This window comes from Zonotrichia leucophrys, chromosome 1 (genome assembly GCF_028769735.1).
Source record: "Zonotrichia leucophrys gambelii isolate GWCS_2022_RI chromosome 1, RI_Zleu_2.0, whole genome shotgun sequence".
Lineage (NCBI taxonomy): Eukaryota > Metazoa > Chordata > Aves > Passeriformes > Passerellidae > Zonotrichia > Zonotrichia leucophrys.
In genome coordinates, this window is record NC_088169.1 from 68375609 (window position 1) to 68401785 (window position 26177).

Consider the following 26177-nt stretch of genomic DNA (forward strand, 5'->3'; position numbering starts at 1 on the left):
GAGACAAAGAAAAAAACCCTAGAATTTCAGTTTACGGGAAAATAAAAACTGAAGTAATACAAAAATTTTAAAAAACATAACCCCTCTTCAGTATTCTTATCCTTCCATTTGTCTAAATGGGTTATTGCTCTATCATTGTTTTCTCCCTTTCCCTACACACATTCTTCACGCTCCAGTTGTTACATCCTTTCTCCAATTTCTAGATCACAAGTATTTTTCAAAAATTTTCAGGAGAAAATGCAACTCAGCCCTTGTGACACCACTGCAGTTGATTAACACACAGAAGAATGAAGAAGTCTTCAATACACAAGAATATGTAGTATTTTAATAGCTAAAAAAACTCTACAAAAATATAGTTTCTACTATATTTATTAGCCTTTGCAATTTAAAAAAAAAACAGTATACTCAGTTTATAATTCAACAGTAAAAAAGGGGCAGTTTGTGGTTGCTTTTTAAATATTTCTCACCATAAAAGGAAGAAAACTTCTTGTAGCAAAATGGAAAGCAAACACAAGGCATCATGCTACAACCCAAGGTATTTCTTTCCTTGGATATGCTGAATGAAAGAGAAGATTTGAAAGGATATGGAGAGATCTGTCTGAAATTTCAAAAACCCTATAGAACTATAGGCTTCTAAACAGCAGTGGGAACAGATTACCATTTTCTGATAATATAAACCAAAAAAGTCTTTTACTGGCCTACTGATAGAATTAAGTCAGGTGAACTTGAAACACTGCAAAGACTCATGCCTTAAGTGTCTGTTTCACTCAAAGCCAATAGAGAAGGTGACTAAAAATTCCAATTCCAGAAAAATACTTTAATATATAAAATTCTTTCATCTTACAACAAAACTGCACAGTTGTTCCATGTCCCAAGAAAGGGAAAACACTGCATACTGGATTGTTCTTTATGGTCAATAATAAAAAAGAAATTTAAAAAAAGGTATTTCCACTGGAATAATTTGTTTTCTATTATTCAAAATTGTAATGGCTCAGGAAAGAAAAGGCACAAACTACTATAACAAGCAATGTATGCCACTTGTAATTCTTGTTCTGATCCTGATCCACAGTTCACCTCCAGCAACAGAAAGAAAACCACTTCCACCAGGGTAAGAGGGAACTCTGGACATGAGCAAGATCTGATTTAGTATAAAACAAGTCTAAACAGCAGACGTAGCACAGGAGAGTTCCAACGGGCAGAACTGTTCTGATTCACATTAATTACAGTTTCAGCTTGTATCTTTTGCACAGCAGCTCACTTCAAAGCTTAATGCTTCCCAAGATAAATGCTAGAAGTGGCTATTTGCAGCCCTGAGTAAGAAGAAAATGTAATGCAAATACCTATCCAAAAAAGCTACAAAGAGGAAAAATAGTCTAGAGCATAAGTGGCTAAGGAAAGTTCGCTATTTTTTCACGCCTCATGTACTTGATTTAATAGTGCCAATAGTCATGACCCTCAAATGTCCAGAGGCCCCACTTTCTGAAAATAACAATATCAAAGAGTCTTAAAAGCACATGAGTTTTCTCCTCATTTTCCAGTTTCAGGGAAAAAGCAGAAACCAGTGAAAGTGGCACCGCCTTAGGTGAAATGAAAACAAGAGCAGCATAGCGTTTACCAAAGTAGGTTCAAAAATCTTTTACAGAACTAAACCTTCTGACTAATTCAACAGGCACAAAAATATCCTAAGCTTCCTTCTCCTTAGGGAGAAATTTTAAAAGGACAACATTGGATTTGACAAATTTCTTCTGTTTTTAGATAAGCTCTTCTACTATTATTATCTGTACAACCTTCCCATATGTTAGGAAAGAAAACTGACGTGTATTTCAAGATCTTTTAAGGATTCAAGAAAGCCCTCATGATGGGGACAATTATCTTAATCAAGATGCCTTTAGGAGCATGTAAAAGCATCCAGTAGGCCTAAGGTTTTTAGAGTCCTGAACAGGGTAGGAACAAAGCCATAGGTTGGCAACACTGTTTAAAATAATCATTAGCAATTACCACATCTTGAAAGAAAAAAATCAAAATAAATATTGATTGATAAGCAGAAACAAAAGAACCACCCCTGAGAAGGCAGAACACAAATCTTCTGCAAGAAAACTGAGGTTACATTAAACATCTGAACGAGACCTTTTCCCCCGAAACTTCCAGGTTTGTTTCAGAAAAGAATAATAATAACCAGTGGAGAACATTCACATTTTTTAAAACTTTGGGAGCCCTCCAGCAATAATATCTGAATAGAGGCTATCTTGGTCAACCACAAGTTCTCTCCTTTGTCTCAATTTCTACCATGATTTCTAGGCATTTCTTGCTAGTATTTCAAGATTTTTATACTTTAGGAAAACATCAACAGTTTTGTCAATTTACTGTTCATACCTGCTTTTCTCTAGAATGAAAATTACAAACTCCTAGTTTTTGACAGAAGAAGCAATGGCAACCTCTCTGACAGTACGGCACACACATTTTTGTGCTCACACAGACAATATTCTCCAGCAGGGTATGCCACAGAGCCAAAATTATTTGTTCTTGCGCAAGGGGATCACAAGTGATGGAAATCCATACACACTTGACTTTTTCTCAATTACTTTTCCAGTTACCTCTCAATAATCAATTTAACACAGATCAAAAAAATATGAGAGTGAAATAATTTTTACCCATCCCTTAAAAGAAAAAAGGTAAGTGCCTTATATTTTATTTACAGGAAATTACTAAGCTAGCATCAATCCAGCCTTTATTTTGTAGTTTTGGGAGAAAAATCAAATGTTAAGTCTGTATCTAGTGCAAATATTCCTGAAAAGCATATTTTTCACATATTATTTACTTGGAATTTGAAAAGCATCTTCAGTTTTATTGTTATTATCAATGGTACAGCAGCTGAATTAGTACCCAAGAGCACCTGATAGAACAGTTTCAAGAGATTCTCTTGTCCTCAGGAAGGTAAAGAGATCAAGGATAGCTGACAAAGAAAAGGCTCAGCTGAGGTGTTGCCAACATAGATAACACTAAATATTAAGCAAATTCCTAGTAGGGACAGTTAAGAATTTAATTGTCAATATCACTTTTTCTAAAACATAGCCATGTAAAGCACGTGGGATGTGAAATGTGGGATTCCCTGTAGCAGTCCTGAGGCTGAAAATGGAACACTGGCAAACACCCAAGGAAATCAAGTACAGTTTGCCTTCTAACACACTGCACAAACACAAAATTGCTTTCAGGTCTGCCATAAAAGCATTGTAACACAAATAGATCATTAAAGGGTGAAGGAAAACTATTAATTTTTCTTGCCTTTTCATACTAACTACCTCTTCTCCCTTGCTGCTAGGTCTTATCTGGGTTTAGGTCACTTAAATTCATTCCTAATATAAACCTACCAAAAGAATTTCACTTGAGTTGATAGAAAAGAACTTACAAAAGGAAAAAAATAATTCAGCTTCAAAATTAGGAGTTAAGCACATGGTCAGACAAGTTAAGCTTGCCATTTTATTGGCTTATGTGACAGCTGTACTAGTCAAGCAAGCCTGTGCACACTCCAGCATGCCTCTTTTCTGATATTGGTGTCAACTGCTTTCAATCAGGTTTACATTAGTATGGCATTTATCCTGACTAAGTGAGATGGATGACAAACTCAAGGGAGATACAGTAGTTTAGAGTTGTCACTACTTCAGTGACTACTAATTATGGTATACAGACATTTGGTAATATATCATTTGCCCAGTATATGCTCTTTATGCCTGAGTTTTTGCAGCCATCCTGTGAACACCATTGCTTTTTACACTTCCCACTCAGGACTACAGACCATAGCATTTTTCCAAATATGAAAAATAGTTGTCTTGGTTTAAGGGGTAACAGCATTGAATTACCCTTTTGTAAACTGCTCAGCTAATTACTACATCTCTTAAAAATATTTATGTAATTTTTGCCTAAAGCTGTCCAGTGCTGAATTTCAGCCACTGGATGAACATTCTGCTCCCAACATATACTTACAGACCACAGGTTAGATAAATTATACAGACTGAGATTTGAGGAGCTCAGTCTTGTTTTACCAATACAACTCTTCTCTACAATGCAGCCATTCAGTTCAAAAGGCCACTACACATTCCCTCTCATACACAACTTTCCTTTTGGGCATATTAAAAATATACCACTGTGTCACTTTCTATAGACAAAACTGTCTCATCTTCAACAATCTCTCGATCTGATCATCTTCAAACAGAGCTAGTAGCAGATCTATGTTCCTTCCACTCTATCAAAGATATTTTTTGGTCCCTAGGAAATCTGGGGATTCCTTACAGACCATTACACCAACGTCTGCCTTTATGCCATTTTTGGTGACCAGCCTGATCATCCAATTTCCCTTTTCCACAACCCACACAGCTGAACAGGAAGTCAGTTCAGCCAAGACACAGTTCTTTTTTGTGGTGGACCTTATCCTTTGTCTCCTTCTAGTTTTGTGCTCAATGGAATAGTGGAAAAATGCTCAGCTCTGAATTTATTACACTTTTCCAACTTGACATCAGTAGCCACAGAAAGTAGTGAGAGGACCCAAATTTTAAATAATTTTAAATAAAAATTCACCATGTGAAGACTTTGAAATGCAACAGAAAAATATGAGAAGTTCCTTTCCATTAGTATGGAAAAAAAAAAGTTAAAGATACTCAGAATACAAGCTGACATTATGTATCTATTTGTTAGAAAGCAGGCTATAAACAAGAATCCTATCCATAGAGAGATTTTGATTAAAAGAAAAACAGCAGAAAATGCAAACCCCCAAACATATTTTCCTTATTAAAATATTCAGTCAGTAATTTTGAATCCACTATGAAACAGAATTGCTTTAGTGCTACAGACATCCTAACAGGATACAAATTCTTCAACTCAAAGACAGTTTATTAAACATGAAACATAAAAATAGCACAGTCAAATCAATTTGAACACAGATGACACAATGAAACAATAGATTCTTAATAACTGAGAACACAAACTGAAGTATTTTGCATATTCTTGCTTTTGTATTTTGTATTCCAAAGCTTTACTTTATAAATCTGGACTTTAGCCACACAAATTTCAGTCTAGTCCTGGCACAAAAGTATTAGACTCCTTGAAGAACACAGCTAAAACATATCCAGTGGTGCAAAAAAAAATTACTGACCTATATTAAGCATTTAGTCTTTCACTGTCAATAGAAAATAATTTACTTATTTACTGAAATTAATGGCCAGTGGTAAAGGCACACTAGTAGGCATTCCCAAGCATCTGTTAATAACCACTTAACCATACACTTTTTAGAAACTACAGCAGTTAGCACCTTCCTGAACATATTTTAAGAAAAAAAAAAGCTATTAGAAGTGTCCAAAATACAGCTAAAGGACACATTCCCTAGATAATTCCCCACAGTCTTTTTTTTTCATGCACAACTTACAAGTGAGTAGCCCATGAGATTTCAGTAGGACACAGTTAAATTCCTGAACTAAGGAGTCAGACTTCCATGCTTTTTAAACATTTAAGTATCACAACACGAGCACAGTTCTGAAGTTTTTCCTTCAGTTCATCTACAGGAGACTTTTTTTTTTTTAAACACGACATGATTTATTAAGGTAAGATAGACATTCCTTGGGCTCTTCCTGAACCACCATTTCTGCACAGAGTTTTGATTCTATGACTTCATAGAAACATAACAATAACACCAAGCCAACTTTTCTGAAATGCAACAGAGCCAATTACAAATCAGCAGTCAAACAACTTTTTCCCTCCCACTAGGGCAGCACCTTAGTTTGAACTGTTGATACAGTATTACATCAATTAAAAACTTTCCAAAGGATGTATGTACCTTCTCTATTCCATTCTACCAGGACTGACGGGCCATAAAAAACCCTGTGTTTAAATTCATATGATATTCAACCTTTTAGATTACTGATACTTTGTTTATGGAAAGTATATCACAGCAATGAAACTTGTCTATTAAAATTACTTGTTTGCTAAAAGAAACCCAGATAATATCAAGACATTTGCTACAGCCATTCTTTCAATTAGAACTACATATCTGAACACATACCTCCAAGAAATCATGATTACAAAACAAACAGTAGAACAAAACAAAACATAAGCCACTAAATCTTACCTTATGTGCTGGCACTAGATTAACTAACACTGTATCCAAAAGTTCCTGTGACACAGTATCTCCCTCACAAATGATAGAGCTCATTAGATCAACCATGTGCATGTGTACTTTTTGGTTATGACCATTGCTGAAATCAAAAACAAGAATTCTTAGTGTAATATCTATGTAAAGTAAAAGTTCTGTTCAGAATATTCCCTGTGGTGATGACAAACAACAAGGAATAAAATCAGCAAAACACAAGTTTTCTTAACAATCAAAGTACTTTGATTCCTTGATTGCATATACCATCATTCTTAAATTTCATGTTCTCCTCATTCCCTACTGCAGTAAGACTCTGTCCCTATCATGAAAAGAAAGTGTATTAGAGCATCTCTCTGCTCTGCCCAGCACTGGAAAGACTTCCTCTGGAGTGCTGTGTCCAGTTCTGGGCTTCCCAGCACAAAAGGGACACACACATCACAGACTCAAGTCCAGCAAAGGTTCATAAAGATGATTAAGGGCCTGGAGCTGCTCTCATGGAAGGAGGGGCTGAGAGAGCTGACATCTTTGGTTTTGCCTTGAGAAGAGATGGCTTAGGAAAGAACTTACTGGTAAGTTTAAGTACCTGATGCTGGGAGCTGAGAAGACAGGGCAAGACTGTCTTTGCACCACAGGCTCAGTGGTGTCCAGGCACAGAACAATACAAGGGCACAGGGTGAAATACAAGACATACCATTCAGACATTTAAAAGGGTGACTGAGCACTAGAAGGTTGCCCAGAGATGGCACAGCCTTTCCATCTTTGGAGATGCCCAAAACCTAACTGGCTACAGTTCTGGGCAATCTGCTCAAGCTGACCTGGTTTGAGCAAAGGGAAAAGGCTGGACTGCCTCTAGCAGTACCTTCTAGAGTCTGCTACTTTTTGAATCATGTTTTCACAGCAATAATCCTCCAAATTCCTTAGAATTGCATATTACAGCATTCATTTTCAATAACAGAACAAAATAAATGCAGTAAATGACAACTAAAGCTAAGTTTCTAAGGAAAAAAAACATAATATGCAGTGTGTCTTGTCTCATTAAAACTGAAAAACCTGACAGTTTTGCTACCTTTAGTTAAACTAAATTACAAAACTCATTAATGCTAAAAGTTAGAACTCGCTGACCCCAATCATGCAGTAAAATACTGTGAAATCTGAGGTTAAAATACTCACTTTATTACTGAAAAGAGCGTTCTATACAGCTGGGTAAAAATCTCATTGCTGTCCTCTAATTCAAAGCATATGTTATAAGACTTGACCCAAGCAATGTTCTGTGTTGGAACAGGAAAAAATAAAAGGAGTAGTTAACACAAGATTCAATTGAAAGATTATGCTTCACAATTATTATAAAATAAGTTATGAAGCTTACCTCAAGCAAATAAAAGTATCGATTGAACTGGGGGCTTTTTGTATCTTCTAAACCTTTAAGTTGCCTTGTTATGAACATAAATATATCCTGAAAAGAAAGAAGTGCTAGTTATTCAATAAACTGCAATTAGACCTTCCATGTAAAATAATTACCTTTTAAAATTACTTGTATTATTTAGTCACTACAAAATATGCAGCAATGACAGACATTATTTCACTACCAAAAAGATCATGTACAAAAACATCATGGAAGATGTCAAGGAGTAATTTAAAAATACTTGATATTTCTTTAAAGGGTTGAGAAGTAACCTTTTCCTAAGGAAACAAATGTTTTTCATTTCCAAAAAAGCATTCAACTTGACAAACACAGCTGCAACTGTCTGGCTGCAGAAGTCAAGAGATGATTATTCAGCAGGACAATGAATTTAATATTTTTACTTCATATTACAATCAGTTTCAAAAGAAGGAGAAAATAGCAGTAGGCAACTACATCTTTCCTAAGAGATGTTATTATATGTTCACTCTGTATTGTTTGTGCATTTCTCAGTCATCAAGATACTGACACAGATAACATCTCTTGCAAAAACTATAAACCAAGTTCCTCCTGCTTCCTCTATCAACTTTCACCACCAGAAGACTCCTTCAGAAAGTCTCACACAGTAAATTGAAGCAGGTTACAAGGAATAAATAGTCAATTATGAACTAAATAGAAACACACAGGAAGCTATCTTCTTAAATTTTTTTTTCACATTCAGGTAATTAACAGATTAATGTAGTTGTGAATTTCCAGCTTACACAACTATATCAAATCAAAATATTTAGAAATAATATCACCAGAAACACTCTTCACAGCCTCAACTATATCTATGTTTCATCCAACAACCTAGGTGTAAATGAAATGGATTCCAAAAGGATATATTCCAAAAGGTATAAAGCTGTCAAAATAGATAGAATAGAGCCTTACTGTTAATACTGAAAATCCATCCAAGAAATAGTCTAAAAAGTGTTTCTGTAACACTTTCAAAATGACCATTTCTCCTAACCCCCCGAGAATAATACACAGACAAAAGACAATAATATGGTTTCTTTTTTCCCAACACTATAACCACAAAATCCAGTCTTAATCATTAAGCTGAGCACTTACTGTGGATCTAGGTAAAATCAAGAATTAGATCACATGTGACATCACCAACTCTTGGAAAAACAGCACAGCAAAACACTGTTCAGAGCTACAGCTACATTCACATTTTAATTTGGTTTGAAACTGATTTTTAAGAGTTAAGGATGATGAGAAGGATCATTGTCTGGTTCACACTTCAGGATCCTTTACAGAGCACACCATCTAGACTCTTCAGCTAGAATTAAACCAAAACATGTAAAGGACAGATCTAATGGTCTCCAACCACTCAGAAGCATTCAGTTCCCATGCAAAAGCTCATCTGAAGAATCCCTCCTTTAAAAATCAGTGCCTGAACACTAGCAGGCCATCAGTCCCCACCCAAAAGGAAAGCTGTCTTATGGAAAACACTGGAAGGTTCTGTAAAATACAAACTGAGACCCAGGGGAGAATAAGAATGAACTGAAGAAGAAAGGGGGCACATGACAGACTGACCAATGCCAAACATAAAAACTACTTAATCTTAGAACCCATGCTCTGTGTTAATTATTTTGTGTTAAACTTTACTTGTAGAGGTAAATCATCATCAGTTCATTTAACCAAGTATCTCAGCTTTTATCCTACAGCTCAGTATGCAATACTTATCTACTGAATGTGATTCAAAGATCCTACTAACTTTCCAATAGAAAGTTCTCATCATTGTGCTGCATATAACTACAGACATTAATGAATAGGATACATGCACAGTAAGGCCAACACCTGAATGGTTCAAATAACAGCATGGTTTGAAAAAGTAAGCATTTACTCCTAAACTATTTTTTCCTCTTCATATTTAAAGACAGCAACACAGACTAAACTCAGAAGTACTCACTAATTTCTAATATCTCGTGTATTATGACCAAACATTTTTCCCTTTTTTTAAGGACATTGCTCCCTCTTTTAAGCACACACAACATGCATTTATAAATTCAAAACACAGGCTAAAATAAACTTTGGCTGCAGCCAAAAAATTACAATAATTTCACAACTGGACAATAGGTTTTCACATGAGGCTGCATAAAGCAAGTCTACATCAGAATCCAGATTTCAAAAACAAAAGTGCTCACACTTCAACTTCAGGGATATTGTTTTGTTTTGAGGATTTGTTTGTTTGTTTGTCTTGGGGTTTTTGTTTTGGTTTGGGTTTTTCGTTTGTTTTGTGGATTGCTGTCATGATGCCAATTAACTGCATAATGGATTCAGTAACCATCAGTGTCATGGCTCTCACCAGAGAACACCTTCAGAGAACTGAAGTTCTGCTACCATTTTACCCTTTTTTAAGGGGTACTTCAGCAGAGACAGGTAGACAGTCCTTCTGTTTCAGTCGTTTTCAATTGACACATATAAATAATTAGTTTATTTTCCCACCAGAAAATTAGATTTGGGCTCTAGGCTTTACACGTACTGAGGAGGGCTCAAAGTTAAAAGTTTTGAGATCGCAGCAGAGCAAACCTACTCCAGGTCTGTTTTTATTCTACTCATGCCATTTTCCATCCCTGTTATCAACTCCCTTTCAATGATCAGCAAAGAATGTAAGATTTACACTGATGATACACACAAAAGAGGAAAACCTGAGATTCCTATCCCTTTCCTCAGCATCCCATTTGCACAATATCTAAGTTATAAAGAGATCCACTGAGTCTGAAGCCAGGGCAAAAAACTTGAGATTTAAGTATTTTCCTCTCACGAAATTAAACCTTTTTAGCAGTCCCCTTTGCCATTTTTAACTTTGGTTTTACACATACAAGAATAGACTCAGCTGCAGTATGGATTTGATATAAAATAGTGGGTAAAAATAGTGCCAAGATATAACCCAAGAGGAAGCATTCTTCCTCTTACCTCTGTCATAAAGTGGAGGGAACTCTTCGACATTTCTATCAGAGCTTGTCCTGCAACCACAAAAGCTGAGTTCAGAAGAAATGGGTTTGCAAGAAACCTACCCCAGCAGCCCTAGGCCAAGGTCCCTATTGTTTGTCTTGTCTTTATTTCTCAAAATATGTTTAAAAAACTGCATCAAGAAACTGAATTCTGAAATCCACACAGATTACAGAACTCAATGCTGGCAACAGAAGTCCCTCATCCATTCCAAGTTCTGTCCCAGCAGTGTTTGCAGTATTCTGATACTTCAGGTATGAGCTCAGTACTGTAAACCTTCCAATATTGGACACTACGAAATCTGAAGCTTAGTAGCATTTGGTAGATCAACTACTCTAAGGAGGAACTTAGTTAGCCCAACCCAGCCCAGTTGGGCTAACTAAGTTCCTCCTTAGAGTAGTTGATCTACCAAAGATCATTAAATCTTAGATCTACCAAAGATAAATTAAAGCTCTAAGCCTAACAAGCAAATGAAAACACATACTAAAACTGAAATAAGAATCAGGACAGCTGAAAACCAGACTTAAATAGAGCACAGTAGAGAAAGCTAATATTCACCTCCAGTTGAAGATGGTGCAATCAATAAGTGCAGGAAGTAGATGTTGTACCTCTGATTACACACTAATTCAGAATTTAGAAAACAGAACAAAGAAAAATCCTTAGATATCTCTCCAGTATGTCTGTTAACAAAAGATGTACTACAGCAGTTGGAACTGCACTGTTTCCCTAATTAGGAAGCACTGCTGCACAACCACTAGATGAGAAATTGAGTGATTTCCTCTTAAGTGATAACAGATAGACCATCCACCACAACCACCTTTCTATCCTACTGTGGAATAAACAAAGACCAAACCAAACTAAACAAAAAAGACCACACACATTTCTAAATCAGGGACACAAAAAAGCACACATTTTTCAGTGTTACTTTCACCTGGCTTTTCCTAGAATTCCCCCAAAACTTAGTTCATCACTTGAGATTCTGACTGCATGAGGGAAACAATTTGATTTTGAGAGTTGGGAACTAAGTTAGATTTCTACCTTAAAAAGTAAAAGAACTCACAAAATAATAAAAAATTTATTTCTTTCTGGAACAAATTAGTCAGATCTGAACTTCCTTTTCAAACCTGACATTTCTCTATCAACCATCTCCATCTAGTGGGATCAGTGATGTCTGTAATTGCAGAATTTCCCAAGCCACATCAAATATCATTTAACTCTGTACAAAAGTACTTTATCTTTGTTTCAATAGAGCCTTTACCTATAAACATACAAGTATCTGCCTCTTGGTAGTTTAATTGGAGATGCAGGGGTATTTCCCCAAGTGAAGGTATTAGCTATCTTGCAAGAGATTGTGATAAAAGCTATACATATAATCAATATTTCTAAAGTAAACTAAGCTACAAATCCCAAAAACAGTTCAATAAAATAATTATTTTCAATACAAATTCAAAACTCTGCAAGTTATTGGAATATGTACTACATAGCCCTTTAAGTCATGGACAACTGACTTGACCAATCCCATCCTAAAATCAAGTGAAAACCTTAAACTGTTTAGGCTGAACCAGAAATAAAAGGAGGCAAAAAGCAGTCGTGACCAATTGTATTAATCACTGAGTGTAAAAACCTGCTGTGGAAAAAGAGGTTTATTTTATTTACCTTCAGTTTATCCGGTGAAGTGTATGGAGCTTCAGGGGCATAAATTCTGAAAATATCGGCAAGACAACATGCTACCAACAAACGCACATCCTTATCAGGATGTTTGAGGAAAAAATCTGAAGCAAGATGTAAAGCAAGATTTAGGTAGAGCTCCTTTTCTTCTTCAGAGTCCTGGTCCATATCCATGAAAGTTTTCACAACCATCTAAATAGACAGACACACATTAATACATAAAATTAAATGTTTCATGTAACAGAACCCTTACTAAAAGTTACTTTTCTGGTTTTCTGCAACTTCTCTCAGAAACATTATTAGCTATGCAGTAATACCTACTTGAGGAATCAGTGTTTTCATTTTTCAGGGCACAGGAAATACCTGGCCAAGTCCTCTATCAACTGCACCAACACACAGCCTCAGCAGAAATACTGAAAGTCTAGTTGTAGACTTCCCAAATCTTTTTGAGAAACCATATAATCAAGCTTTGACAACTGAAGAAATGCAACAGGATTCACTGTTACAGCTTGTTACTGTTACTTAAAAATAGACTGTTACTTAAAAATTCAGACAATGGGAAAACTTTATTAAAAATATTTGGTTTTCTCTCAAATATCCAGTGACGATTTTTTCTTCCTATTCTCTTTCAGTTTCAGGTTTTTTGCCTATTACAGCTCTGAGGAAAATTCTATTCCCTGTGCTGTCCAGAAGCAGAGCCCATGCTTGCAGCAAATGGATATATAAATCCAGGCAGCTGAGTGGCAAGGAGGTTGTCCAACAAGACTAAAATGACCACTAGGATTATGAGGATCCAGTTACTGAAGTCATGGAACAAAAAAAGAGTCTGGGACACCAATTATTTAACATGCTGAATAAAACAAAAGCAGGAAAAGCTATATTTAGTAACTGTTAGTTGGTGAGAATTCTTATATTTGAAAAACTTTATGAAGGAGAGAAATTTATTGACAAAACAAAGTAATTCCTTATCTGACTCACAGAGGCAGAGTTATTCTAAGGAGTTCAGCTCTTGTAAAATTAACAAAATTATACTAAAGCCTTAATTACACAATCCTGAGAATTAAAGCCAAAACTCCTATCTACTTCTTCAGTGCAAGAAGAGATGTTATTCAAAGAATCATAATTTCAAGTCTCAGAATCCTATAACACTGCAAAATACTTTATTTTGCTGTAGTTTGATGTTTGGTTGGGTTTTTTTACCCCTCCAAAAAATTTACTATAACTGGTCAGGGAGTAAGAAGCCCAACTCAAAAAAATCCCAAACTTCTACATAACTAGGATCACAGAAGCTGTGAATCCTTTATAAAAGGCATAGAAGATCAGCAGCTTAGGCAGACACAACTTCCATTGCAAGAAAAAAAGGCCTCCCCAGTCAGGCACAAGACCAGAAGTGCACTGGTGCTCTTATACACTAATCAATTTACAAGTCAGAACTGTTTTCATTTCCATGAAAAGTAGTCTTTTCATACTTCTTGCAACAAGTATGGGTTTTTTCTACTCTGGAAATGAACCTTTCATGTTTTTTCCCTGATAACATGAACATCTGTACAAGTCAGGACAACAAAGATCAGTCATCCTGTCTGCAGAGCAATCCATCAGAGTGTTTAAGGAAAAACAAAGGACAACAGGTTAGTTGTCCTAGCCTGGTTTTCCAGGTTCCTGCAAAGCAGTAAGTTAGAGGACTCCAGAGCCTGAAATCACACCCAGACCACCACAATTTATACTCCTGGAGCTTCATCTTCCAGATGTGGCACATATTTCGTAACCCATTCAATTTTTACTACATCATTCCACAGAAACAAGCTTTGGAATTTACTGGTATGAAACTGACAGAAAAGTGCATTATTAGACTGCTGGTCTAAAATTAGTATTTCATTAGATGATGACTTGGTTCTTGTGTATTAAAAAAAACTGTGGAAAAATGCTTTTCTCACACTACTCATCATTTCCAAGAGTTTATCACCTTCTTTCTGTCTTCAGTGCTAGTTGACAATTGTCACCATTTAGTTTCTATCTCATTTCAAAATCTATTATAAACTTCAAGAAGGCATCAATTCAAAATGCATCAAATGTCCAATGTAAGTTATGCTAATACAGAAATTCACTCTGCATATTTTCCATTTTATTCTCAGATTTCTCAATAATTTGCATTTATATTAATATATCATTATCAACAAACAGCAGAATGTCTGCTTGTGCACAGAAGAGTGATTTTTCCCTAATAATTGCATGAATTTGGCATTTAGAAAAATCAAGAGGCTAATAGTTCACTTATTTATCAACCACTGTTCTTTAGCACTTGCAACTGTGTTTATACTGAAGTTTTGTACATTTGTGGTGTAGCATGCAACATTCAACCTCTTATAAAAGAAATACTTCAGTTTTTTCCCTGCCTGAGCACCAATGAATTCACAGACAGAATAAACAACTAACAAGAAACACAAGACATCTTACAAGGCCCTCTTATTCTGCAAGACAGATCAAGATGACAGAAGGGACTAGACATTCAAGGCCAGAAATGAAATTAAGCTAGAGGAGAAAAATGATTAGTAAGAACTGTGGTGCTGCATTTCCACAAACTGAAAAACATATGCAAGTGCTAACCAAGAATTCCTTCTCTTAGGAATCATTCATATGTAAAGTTATAAATGTTGTCTTTTATTCAATATCATAGAATGCAATATACTCACTGAAGTCCATCAACCAAAATCCCAAAGCCTAGACAAGTTACTGGGGGGAAGACAAGAAGCAACCCTCGTGGTCTGGCATTTTATCTGTTCATTTACCCATAGGTTCAACTGACTTAAAACTACTTCTTCAGAAAATTCCAAATTAAGCTCCTTCATCTGTTAGAATACTTAAGGCTCCCTTCCCACATCTGTTCCCTCCTGTTTCACAGGGCAAGCCCAAGCTGTAGGCACTCCTCCTGCACAATACAGGCCTGCCTTTTTGTGAGAGTACAAAGGTACATGCACAACTGTAGTAACAAAATTAGCCTCCAAATCTGTCCAACTTTCCTGTACACTTAGGCCACATAAAATGGTCAAGAAATTCAAGACAGAAATACATCAAAGACTGTAAGTGTAGTCAAAGCATATATACTAAAGTATAACAAAAATTACCTTCACCATGATACAGGCTAAAACAACAACAATAAAGGTTTTTATAAACAAACCGAAGAGTGTGAAGGCATAAAGAGAATGTATTGAGACGTATACAAATTATTTCCAAAATTATTACTCACTTTCAGAGAGGAAAATACTGGAAAACAATGAAAGTACTGACTTAGCATAGTAGCTGAAATAAAATTTAAGCAGCATTTTAAATTAAGGCAGCTCACTTCTATTTGTGATTTTTAAATGCATTTAAACCTTTTTTGAACAAGCCATTTCAAGAAAGTGGTAGAAGAGAAAGCACAAGAGCAAACAATTTTCTCCTTCTATGCATAGAAAAGGTAAAGCCCAAAGGGGAAAAAAACCCATTCCAGATATAAAATACAGTAATAGGATTATTGAACATCTTTTACAAGAAACCTTAATCTGCAAGCAATTAGTTGCTTACTAACCTTTAGCCTTCTCACCATCTCTTCTTTAGATATTTTATCAGAGATTTCTTTGACTCCTGGAGGATATGTGATTTTTCCATCATTGGCTCTCGTCTTTGAATGAGCCATGATTTCACGGTTTTAAAACTGTGGAAAGAAATTAACAAGACAATGCTGTTTAACTAGTTCATGCTTAACCATATCTGTCCCACTTTGACAAACAAAATCCAACTAGAAATATACCAACAAACCCATACAAACACAAAAAAGGACAAAATATTTTGATTGGTTTCAGTAATCTATACTGTGGGAGACAGCAACAGTTTTGATATGCAGGTAGATTGTCCTAGGACACAACAAAGGTTCCAAGAAGTACACATCAGAAAAAAGCTAAAACTCCTCATTTCAGAATGCCATTGATCTTCACACTACCAAGACACAACCAAGAATCTTACTGTATTGTATGATCTGTTTCTATCTCTTGGCAATAATAAACCCTAGCTAGCTTGGGGGTTCAGACATCTGAAGTGGACATTGTGTCCATTTTTACTCTTTTGGAAAACGCAATTTTTCAAAATGCCTAAACACCAGTGCTGTTAATTGTTACACATCACCAGTTCTAACTCCCCAATACTACCAGGCAAGCAGCAAATAGAGAATGAAAAATAGAAGTCTTTCCTTTATGCCATTAAAGCCAAGTTTTCAAGTGAAAGACTGCAGAAAAGCATGGTATCTTCTTCCTAAATTTTAACTAGGAACACAACTCAGCTACTTGGTTTCTCAGTCCCTTTAAACTGATGCAAATGAAAACTACCATGTAATCCACTCTAAGTTATGCAGAGTTTCATTGCTTTAGAGAAGGAAGCTGAACTGAAATCTTTACTTACATAAAAGCAATCAATACAAAAGACAGTGAAAAAATCTAGATGGCATGTGTGGGAACAATCAGGATCTTAGAAAAAGACTGTACCAGGGCAGTTACAAATGAAGAATGCAACAAAAGAAACAAACTTCTTTGTCATTGTCTTGATATTTTTATTTATTTAGTTAAAAGTATGATCCACTTATAGCAGTCATGGCTGTTCTGAACTGTGAATCCCAAGTATCAGGATTTGTATTCTTCAGTTCATATTTCATGAAAACAACCCAAGTTACAGATTTTGCTTCATCTTCACCTAATCTTTTACCAAACAAAAAGTTAGCACTGGCTTTTTTTTTTTTTTTTTTTTTGCAAAGAACACATACAGCACAACAAATTTTATTTTTGTAATTTAGGAAAACACGAACAGAACAAATATAATCAGATTTCATTCAACAGGCATGACATGCAATGTACTTCAACAGATAGATGAAAATCAACTCAGTTTGTCATCTTCTCTGCCCCTACATGCACCCAGCAGTGGAACAATGCCACATGCTTGCACTTGTAGTGAAAATTGACAGCGACAAAGCTGGGAGGAAACAAAGCTCATTGAAGTAACTTTTTCTAATACTAAAATATGATGCCACTTTTATCCCCGTTATATTTTTTTAACATACTGCAATGACAAGTCCATGTCAAGTCTAGGACTCCTCAAAAGCACACAGAAATTGTAATGAAGTTCACTCTTCTTGCCATATGACACAGATATTACTCTCTACCTTTCAGATGGGATGATGTTATATATTACACCTAAATCCATTTTAACAGCTCATCACAGCAGAAGGGAGACTTGCTTGCCTGAATATGAGAATGCATAAAAGCATCAGATGCTTTGTTGGACCAATCAAACTCACCAACTCAAAAAACAAGCCTAATTGTTTTTGAAAAGCGTGCGACAAGCATCAAAGCTAACTCAAGGGAAAGAACAGGAACTAGGGGAACTGGGGAACAAAACTCCATTTTCCAGTGGTGGATAGCTGTCAGATCAGATCAAATGCAGTGGAAACTTGATTAGAACATGATGATGTAGTCCCATTTGGAGCACATTTTGAAATAATTCAAAGACTGAAGCTCATGCATTACAGTCAAGTTCAACTGTGCAGTCATATGTCCAATGGCCATGAAACCAAGCTTTTAAGCTTCAGTGGCATCCAAGGTTTGCATGAAACTGAACATCTGTATTGTGTTTAGGTGGCAAGGCTTTGGTAGTGGGGGAGGCTGAAGGCAGAGCCCCTGTGGGAAGAGACATGGGGCTGCTCCCATAACAAACAGAGCCAGCTCCAGACAGCTCCAAAATGGACTCATCCCTTGCCAAAGTGGAGCCATCAGTGATGCTGGCAGTGCCTCTGTGATAATGCATTTAAGAACTGACACAAAAATGCTGCACAGTAGTTATTACTAGGAATAAAAGTGTGAAAAACCTGCAGCCACCAAGGTTAGTGGAGAATGAAAATAATCTCCCTGTAATTACCTTGACCCATGAGCATTTTTCTTATTTCCTTCCCTGTTCCATTAAGCAAGAAGAGTGAGAGAGCAGCAGTGTTAGCACCTAACAGCCAGCCAAAGTTACAGACAGGGATGTACACAGCTTATCCCTCCCAGAGGTACAGAAAAAAATTAACAGGACTTCAATTTCTAGAGAATTAATACACCTAGTCTTACAGGGTCAAGAGTAATTCTAAAAAGGTTCTAAGAAATAGAACAAAAAGGATAAAGAATTATAAAGCTTCTAACACTGAGCGAAACAAAAGCCATTCAAAAGAAACAGCAGAAAACAAAACCTATCATTCAAAAAAAAAAAATTTCAATGCTAAGCAAACTTGTACAACAGTTACAACTTCAATTACCTAAGTAAAACTGTGCATACCTAGCTTTATCAAAATAATCTGTGTTGAACACTCAGTGGAATCTAGGATTTTACTTGGGAGCGGGATGGGCGGGGGAAGGTGTTTTGGTGATTCTAACCAAATGCAAGTCTCTGTGATTTCACATTAGACACATCAGCTGTTTCAGTGAACTTCTGTCATGGAAAAAGAAGACGGTAGCAGCTAAGAACAACAGCCTCAAGGCCAGCTGTATGTACAACATGTTGAAAATGAAAATCCATAAGCCAGTGATGTGATATTCAATGACTGAATTTCAAAAAGCTTTTAAAATTCATTTTTACAGATTCAGTGTATTGCAAAAGAAAACAGTCTGAGATGACAAGCATTTTGAAAGAAGGAAATTCTTTCAAAGCATCTTTGAGATTCAACAGACTCAGCTGACAGTTTCTATTTTTTTTTTTAACAAATGGTATTTTAGAGGTTCTCCACCATGTTTTCAAACATCCAGTACTATTCCATATACATCATGAGAAGGGAAAGAGCACAAGTCTTACAAGAAGGGGCTGAGGAAGCTGTGGTTGCTTAGCTTGGAGAAGAGGAGACTCAGGTAGGACCTTACTGCTCTCAAAAACTATCTGAAAAAAGGTGTGGTGATGTGGAGATTGGTCTTTTCTTCCAGGTAATCTATGACAACACAAGAGGAAATGGCCTCAAATGGCACTAGGGAAGGTTTAGATTTGACATTGGGAAAAATTTCTTCACCAGAAGAGTGGTCAGGCATTGAAACAGGCATCCCAGGGAAGTTGCAGAATCACCATCCCTTGCAGTGTTCAAAAGGTAGGTGGATGTAGCACCTGGGGTCATGGTTCAGAGGAGAACACAGTGGTTCTGGGTTAACAGTTGGACTCAATGATCTTAGAGGCCTTTTCCAACCTTAATGATCTTATGAAAATGGAAAATGTTCACATGGATGCCTTTTTTAAGGCAAGAAAGCAATTCAGACCATGAAATGCTTTGCACCATGCAGAATCCCAGCACATAAACTAAACTTTAACATGTGCCCTGTTTCTGCTGTTAGATGAGGATAAAGAGGGGAGAGAGATGTCACAAGAAACTTGAACAAATATATAACAAATTCCAGTCCTAACAAATAGGAATAAAAATCATTACTCAATCAGACTTTGGTTTTTTTAGTTATGTTAAACAGTACTGTAAGCTAAGACTTCAAAAACTATGAAGCAAATAAATATATTTTAAGCTAATAGAGGATTTCAGATACAAACCCTACTCTTTGTACACATGGAGATGATACAGTAATACTTCAGATGTCCAGGAACTGCTTGTGTCAACACAGAAGCACCACTGCAATTGTCATTTCTCAAAGACCTAAAGTCAGGAACCAAGAGCCAGTCTTCAGAAGTATATTGAAAAACAGTATGTATAAAATAGCATGACAAATTAAAAACTAAGTTATAAGGGAGGTGAGGTGCAAGAAACTACTACAGACAAAAGAAAGAAAGATGACAAAACACATACCCTTTGTACAATGACAACAGGAAAACTAAAGCACGGAAAAAACCCACAAGCGGAAGTTACATTTGTTGGACAATAGATCAGGATGGATTAAAAAGTCATCCACCTCTTGTGACAAAAATCACAAGATCATATTTAATGTAAAATTATGACTATCAGCCAGACCACAAATGGGAACAATCAATTAATCTGAACAGAGTTAATTAATAGTAAGTACCACTGCCAAAATTGGTCAAGCTCAAATAAATAAACTACACATGAGTTCTCTACATAATCAGTAGCATCCAACAGCCACTCAGTTCCAGCTAAGTCTACTGGCCATTATATTACTAAAACATTCATAGATGTTTTCTATATAGTAGATAACTTTATGAATAGCTTAACTTCACATATACTACTTGCTCAATACTTTAAAATACTGACTGTGAATATGCAAATAAAATATGGATTGATATCTTGCATATTCAGTATCTATGCAAATATACTTCATAGGTCAATAAATATCATTAGAGGATGTTAAGTCAATGATCTACTGGAGGACTTAAACCACACTCCATTTAATTGTATTTTGTTTGGTTGACACTTTACATTGCCTATGGTGATTTAATTAACTGTGCTAATCATTAAACAAACTGTGCCTTAACACACATGAAGACATCATGTGTCAACAGTGACCTTCCAGAGATACATACATGTGTTTAAATCCTCCAGACAGTTTTGTAGAAGTCTTACCCAAGTGATGAAGCAAACTTTACCAAATCAACCCTTGATTCCTCGCAAGTCTGGCTCCTGTCTTGCTACCACTTCCTCTTAAAAATCCAGAATCCAAACATGAAGACTTAGAAGATCTCCAGAAACAGTGACCAACTTAGCAAACTATCATCATCATTATTATTTTCCAGAACTTTCACTGAAATATATAATTTTCTATCTAGTTATTCTTAAGACAATTTAAAAATAACGTACACAAAATCTAAGAAAGTATACATCAAATTTATGTAGGCTGAGATATATATACTTTTAGATCTTTGTTTGCAAGACATTTTTAATATGCCAGTGAAAATAACACTTTCTTCACGTTCACAAAGGCATTAGAAGCTCAAGTGAATTTAATAAGTGGTTCACATGGAATAAAATTTGAATGTGTAAAGAACTAAATATACATTTCCACAGTTCATACCATCCCAACAAGAAAGTGTAGCCAAAAAAAAGGATTGGCAAATATTAATCAACACTTTCTCCACAACCAAGCAGGATGACCAGTGGCCTCTCACTGTCACAGGCCATTCCATCAACAATCCAAAAACAGTTTAGCAGACGCAAAAACATTTTCCTAAATTGTCTCACTGGACACTGCAAGGAAGTAAAATCTTTTCCATCTCATAAATTACACTACAAATTTTACTCCAAAGCTCTATTCTTTTTTCAATATAGTTTGTAATTTCTTGTTATTATTTTTATGCATTTTTTATTTCTGCAGCCTCAGTGGGTAGCATCCCTGCACGAATTAATGTAAACCATGACAAATGCTTGAAGATCACTTTGTTTCAACAACACAGGACGTATGAAAAAATTTGTCAGATGTAATTTCCACAAAAGATGCAACAAGATATCATTAAGAGATTACTCAGCAACTTACAGAAGTGGAAGAGGCAGGCATCTTTCTCCTTCATTAGTATTATTAATAAAACAAATAACATAACAATTTAAGTCATTTACAGAAATTCTTTATACCCTGGTAAACTCCTGCTGGCATACAGCTGATTGACAACAACTGATCAAGGTGAGAGGTGAGTTTGGCATTAGAGCCTTGCATTATCCAACTGCCACTAAACTAAACCTATTTCCATAATGTCTCTACTGCTAGGGAGTTATAACTTGGCTATGAAAAGCCACTCCAAACTGAAATTTGGCTAGCTGAAACTAATTTTTTTGCTGTTGAATAAAATAGAAAACTTTAGTGTGTTGGACCAAAGGTGCTTACGTAAATCCAGGTTATTCTAGGTATAATGCCTAGACTAATACTTTCCATTCTGTTTTAGAAATGTATCATGTTACACTGTTTACTTAACTATCATTAAATCAAGATACTAGTATTATCCATATCAATAAAATGCTAGCTTCCCATTTCTGGAAGGCAGCATAGTAAGGACTGTTCCAGGAAGAATTTACAGAAGCCATTAATTAAATGTCATCTGGAATGAAGACCCAAATTATAAGGTAAAAGTAACTCTCAGTCCAACAAATGACATTAAAAGTACTGGGTTTCACTACATAATGCCATTAATGGCAGTCCTCAGTCATATATAAGTAACAACCTGTTTAAATTCGGAAATACTTTTTTCAAACTTACACCAGAAAATGCAGCAAAACGCATTAAGTTTCTTTATTAACATACTAACTTTGGAAAATTAAAAGATGTGCAGGTGCTAACTGTGCAAGAAGAAACATCATCACAATATAGAGCAGATTTAGAGGATTCAGAAAAGAACAAGGAAGATTAACAGGTGATACCAAAATCAGCATGTGCGCACTAAAGGGCCTCAAGCAAACAGAGTTGCAATCAGTCAGAGAATGATGCCAGGCAAGTCCTCACTTCCACTGATAAGTTTTTTTTTTCAAACTTCATTAAAGAAACCCTCCCAGAGATTTAGCAAGCAGAAAGTATTCAGTACCAACTTATCTCAGCACACAGCTCTCTCCAGTGGTGTTGCAGACACTTGCAGCTTCCACAAAATGTAAGTGACCCAACTTTAGGTTTCAGCATTTTTCCAGATGTTACTGTTGTCATTTGTCTTTTAATAAAACTGCCCCTTTTTTATGCCATTTATGAAACAGCATTTTCACTGAAACACACTCAGCTTTTAAAAAAAAATTATCAGAAACTATATGAAAGAATTCACCATTAAACCATTCAGCAACCTAAAGAAAAATAAAACTGACTTCTAATTGTGAGATCTCTGCTTTCACATTTCTGCTCAAGACTAAGTAAAAGGGACTGTAAGAATTAAAATGGTTTATTTCTGTGTATGGCTGCAGGAAAAGAAATTACAGAGACAAAAACTGGAAGGCAATAGTAACAGAATCTGACAGAGAAAGAAGAGTGTAGGCTGACTAAATATGATTTTAATAAAATAGACATCTGCAATATATTTGTCAGTTAGCCAAGTACTAGGGAAAACATTCCTTAGGTGGTCACATTATTCAAGCATACTACACAAAATCTTAAGAAAGGACAAACTATGAGCAGTCCTCAGAGTGCTCAAACAGAAGCGATTTGATGGTGTACATAACTCAAACGGGGCAGGGGGTCACAGGCAATGTCCATGCCAAAGGAACAAAATAAAGCTTTAAGCTTTTGTACCCATGACTGGGTGCAAGAAACGTTTTTATACTACTAAGTGAGCTCCAACAACCACTTAGTGAAGTTGCAAGTAGTAATTAGAGCCCTCAAAACAGGACTGTTCTACTACAGAGACCAAAAAATACAAAAATAAAGATAAAATTGAAGCCAAACTGAGATATCCACTGTAAATAAGCTTAAAAAAAACTGCACTTCAGCAGCTAGAATCAAAAAGGAAGTACTGCTGTATAGTAATGACTGTAAAGAAAGAAGTTACTGAAGCATCCTATACAGGATACTGGAGTATCCTATAAAATCAGCTGAATACCCATTTTCAGAGAAATGACAGTTAAACTTTCCTCTGACAACTGGTAACAGGTATCTTTAATCAGAAGTTACTGTGTCTACACTTACAAACTCCACATTTTCCAATCAAAGCAATCACATGGGTGCCATCCAGGAATTCATGAACCTCTGTGGACCAGAAAGTTTTTTAAAGGTATTTAAAAATTAAGGTGCAATACCCTTCAATTTAAAAAATTAAAATTAACTTTAAAAATTGAGGTAGATTGCAAGGAAATAAAAGCAGCACTCCAATTACTAATGCAGTGGGAAAAATAAAAGGGTAATTAAACTACCACTAAAGGTGCACTAGTTTGATATCAGTAATATTTTGAGAGTTTAAGAAAAAATCTTCACACTGAAGTCAGAATTTCAAAAACAGCGATAAATGTAACTTCCAGGTTTATCATATTACCCTGGGATAATTTATGTTTGGTTCATCTGTAATAAAATAATCCACACTTTCCTTGCACCACATACCATTTATTATGGAAGCATTAAATTGGAAGTCATAGGCAGATGGATGCAGAGATGGATGATATTGTCATTCAGTAAAACATTGACAGTTTAGAGCAACAGAAATGTTTGCAAATATAAAGACTGCATATGAGCATCTAAACAAGAATATACACACTAACTCTGCAAAAAAGTCAGCTGTAAGGGGAAAACAACCAGAGTCTAAACACTATAAAGACTATATAGGTGATAGCCTCATGGTGATTTTTCTACTCAGCATTAACGCTAGGACAAGGTACTTCAAGAACCTCCTCTCCTCAGTGAAGATACTCAAGCACACAATCCTGTGCAAGGTGATCTAGGGCAACCCTGCTGGTGATCAGAGAGCTTGGGCCAGGTCCCTGCCAACCTGACCCATCCTGTGAAACAAACTAACAAACAAACAAACCAATGCCCACAAACCCAAAACTCCATCAGCTAACACCCATCTTAAGGTAGTGGCAAGAACTAGCTTGGAATACCATGTGCACCCACCAGCAGCTATCATCCAGACAGTACAAACCAGGAGAAGCGCCCACAAAGTCTATTACAGTGCACAGAGGGGACAAGAAGAGACTGCCAGGAGGGTTAGTAGAAAAGAGGCAAAAATCACCATAAATCACACAAATACCAGGAGATCCCACCCAAAGAAAATGAATCGCGTAAGACAAAAGGTCAAAGATAAATTGCTTAATGAAGAAAAACTGATCACAAGAAGCAGACTTCTAGTTTTTAAATTAAAATTTAAGAATGACTTTCTTGTCAATATCTGAAACAAAATATCCAAATAGAATACCATACAACTTGATCAATATGCAGAGATTAGCCCCTTGCTTTCATATGGTACGTTTGAAAAGCAGACCATGAACTCCACAAAACATTCTTTTTCCAGAATCACCAGAAACACTAGAAGTTCTTAGGCTGATACTCAAAGCAGAGAAGAACTGACAACCAGCCTATGTATCAAAATTCCAAAATATTATGGATGTAATGGTTTATGGTCATAATATTGACACAGCTGTCTTTTACCAGGGAAGTTACTGTAAGATTTAGTAAGCAGGAATTGTTTGTTTCCTTCCTCCAGCTGCTAGAAAACAATTGGAGAAAAGGGGCAGGAGTTACTATTTTTCTTTACATTAACTATTTTCAAAAAACAGTCATAGAAATCTCAGACACCTTGCAATACATAATTTCAAATGATTAACAGCTGTAGTGCTCACACAAGCAGAGAAAAAAACCATGCAAGATTGGCATGGAAGCCATGAGGAAAATAAGGAGAACGTAACAGGAAGCAGGAGACAACTACAACACACAAACATCAGGCACAAATCAAGTTTAACCTCCATGTTGTCCCTTGGGAGGAAACAAGACTTGGTATTATTTTAGTGTACCATTTATTTGGCTAAAAGTGCCTTATTGAGTCTTACCATGAAACTTTGTTGGTTTTTTGTTTTGGTTTTTTTTGGTAAAAATTAAAATTAAACAAATGTCGCCCCCAAGGAAAAAACCCCCAACACTAAGAATATTAAAAAACCAAACCAAAACACCAAAAACAAAGAAAATAAGCAACTAAAATGAAATTTTCAAAAATACTAGTAAGCTATCACAGAAGCAAAATGACATTATGTAAAACTTCACAATGGTCAACCAAGACAAAGTTGCTTTTGTAACAAGTCAGAATTTCTATACCTAAACGAGATGCACTTCCATTCCTAACTTTGCATATAATGTTAAAAAATTACAAAATTATATGCTTTACATCCCACTGCAAATTATTTGATACAGAATTACTAAAGATCAAACAAAGAATGCTAGTGGGATGGATTGAACTGTAAGACCTAAAAAAAGCATGGGTATTCAACTGCAAAGCTGGATGTTGTTCTATACAACAGTGCATCCACTCCTAATCAACATGAATTGTAAACAGACATTTATATTATATCTGCATATAGCAATCTTAGTACCAAAACCA

General features: G+C 35.8%; 1 protein-coding gene across 3 annotated transcripts in view; it reads right to left on the reverse strand.

Annotated features, from left to right (window-relative positions):
- The window catches only part of PDS5B (PDS5 cohesin associated factor B), a 101913-nt gene that overhangs the window by 66039 nt on the left and 9697 nt on the right, over positions 1-26177 (reverse strand). For all 3 annotated transcript variants that reach the window (XM_064716330.1, XM_064716336.1, XM_064716322.1), the window contains exons 2-6: positions 15766-15891; positions 12189-12392; positions 7503-7589; positions 7307-7404; positions 6116-6242 (exon numbers count right to left, since the gene is read on the reverse strand). In XM_064716330.1, the coding sequence (XP_064572400.1) occupies positions 6116-6242; positions 7307-7404; positions 7503-7589; positions 12189-12392; positions 15766-15873 (624 nt within the window). In that variant the 5' untranslated portion in view covers positions 15874-15891. The remainder of the gene's footprint in view (positions 1-6115; positions 6243-7306; positions 7405-7502; positions 7590-12188; positions 12393-15765; positions 15892-26177) is intronic.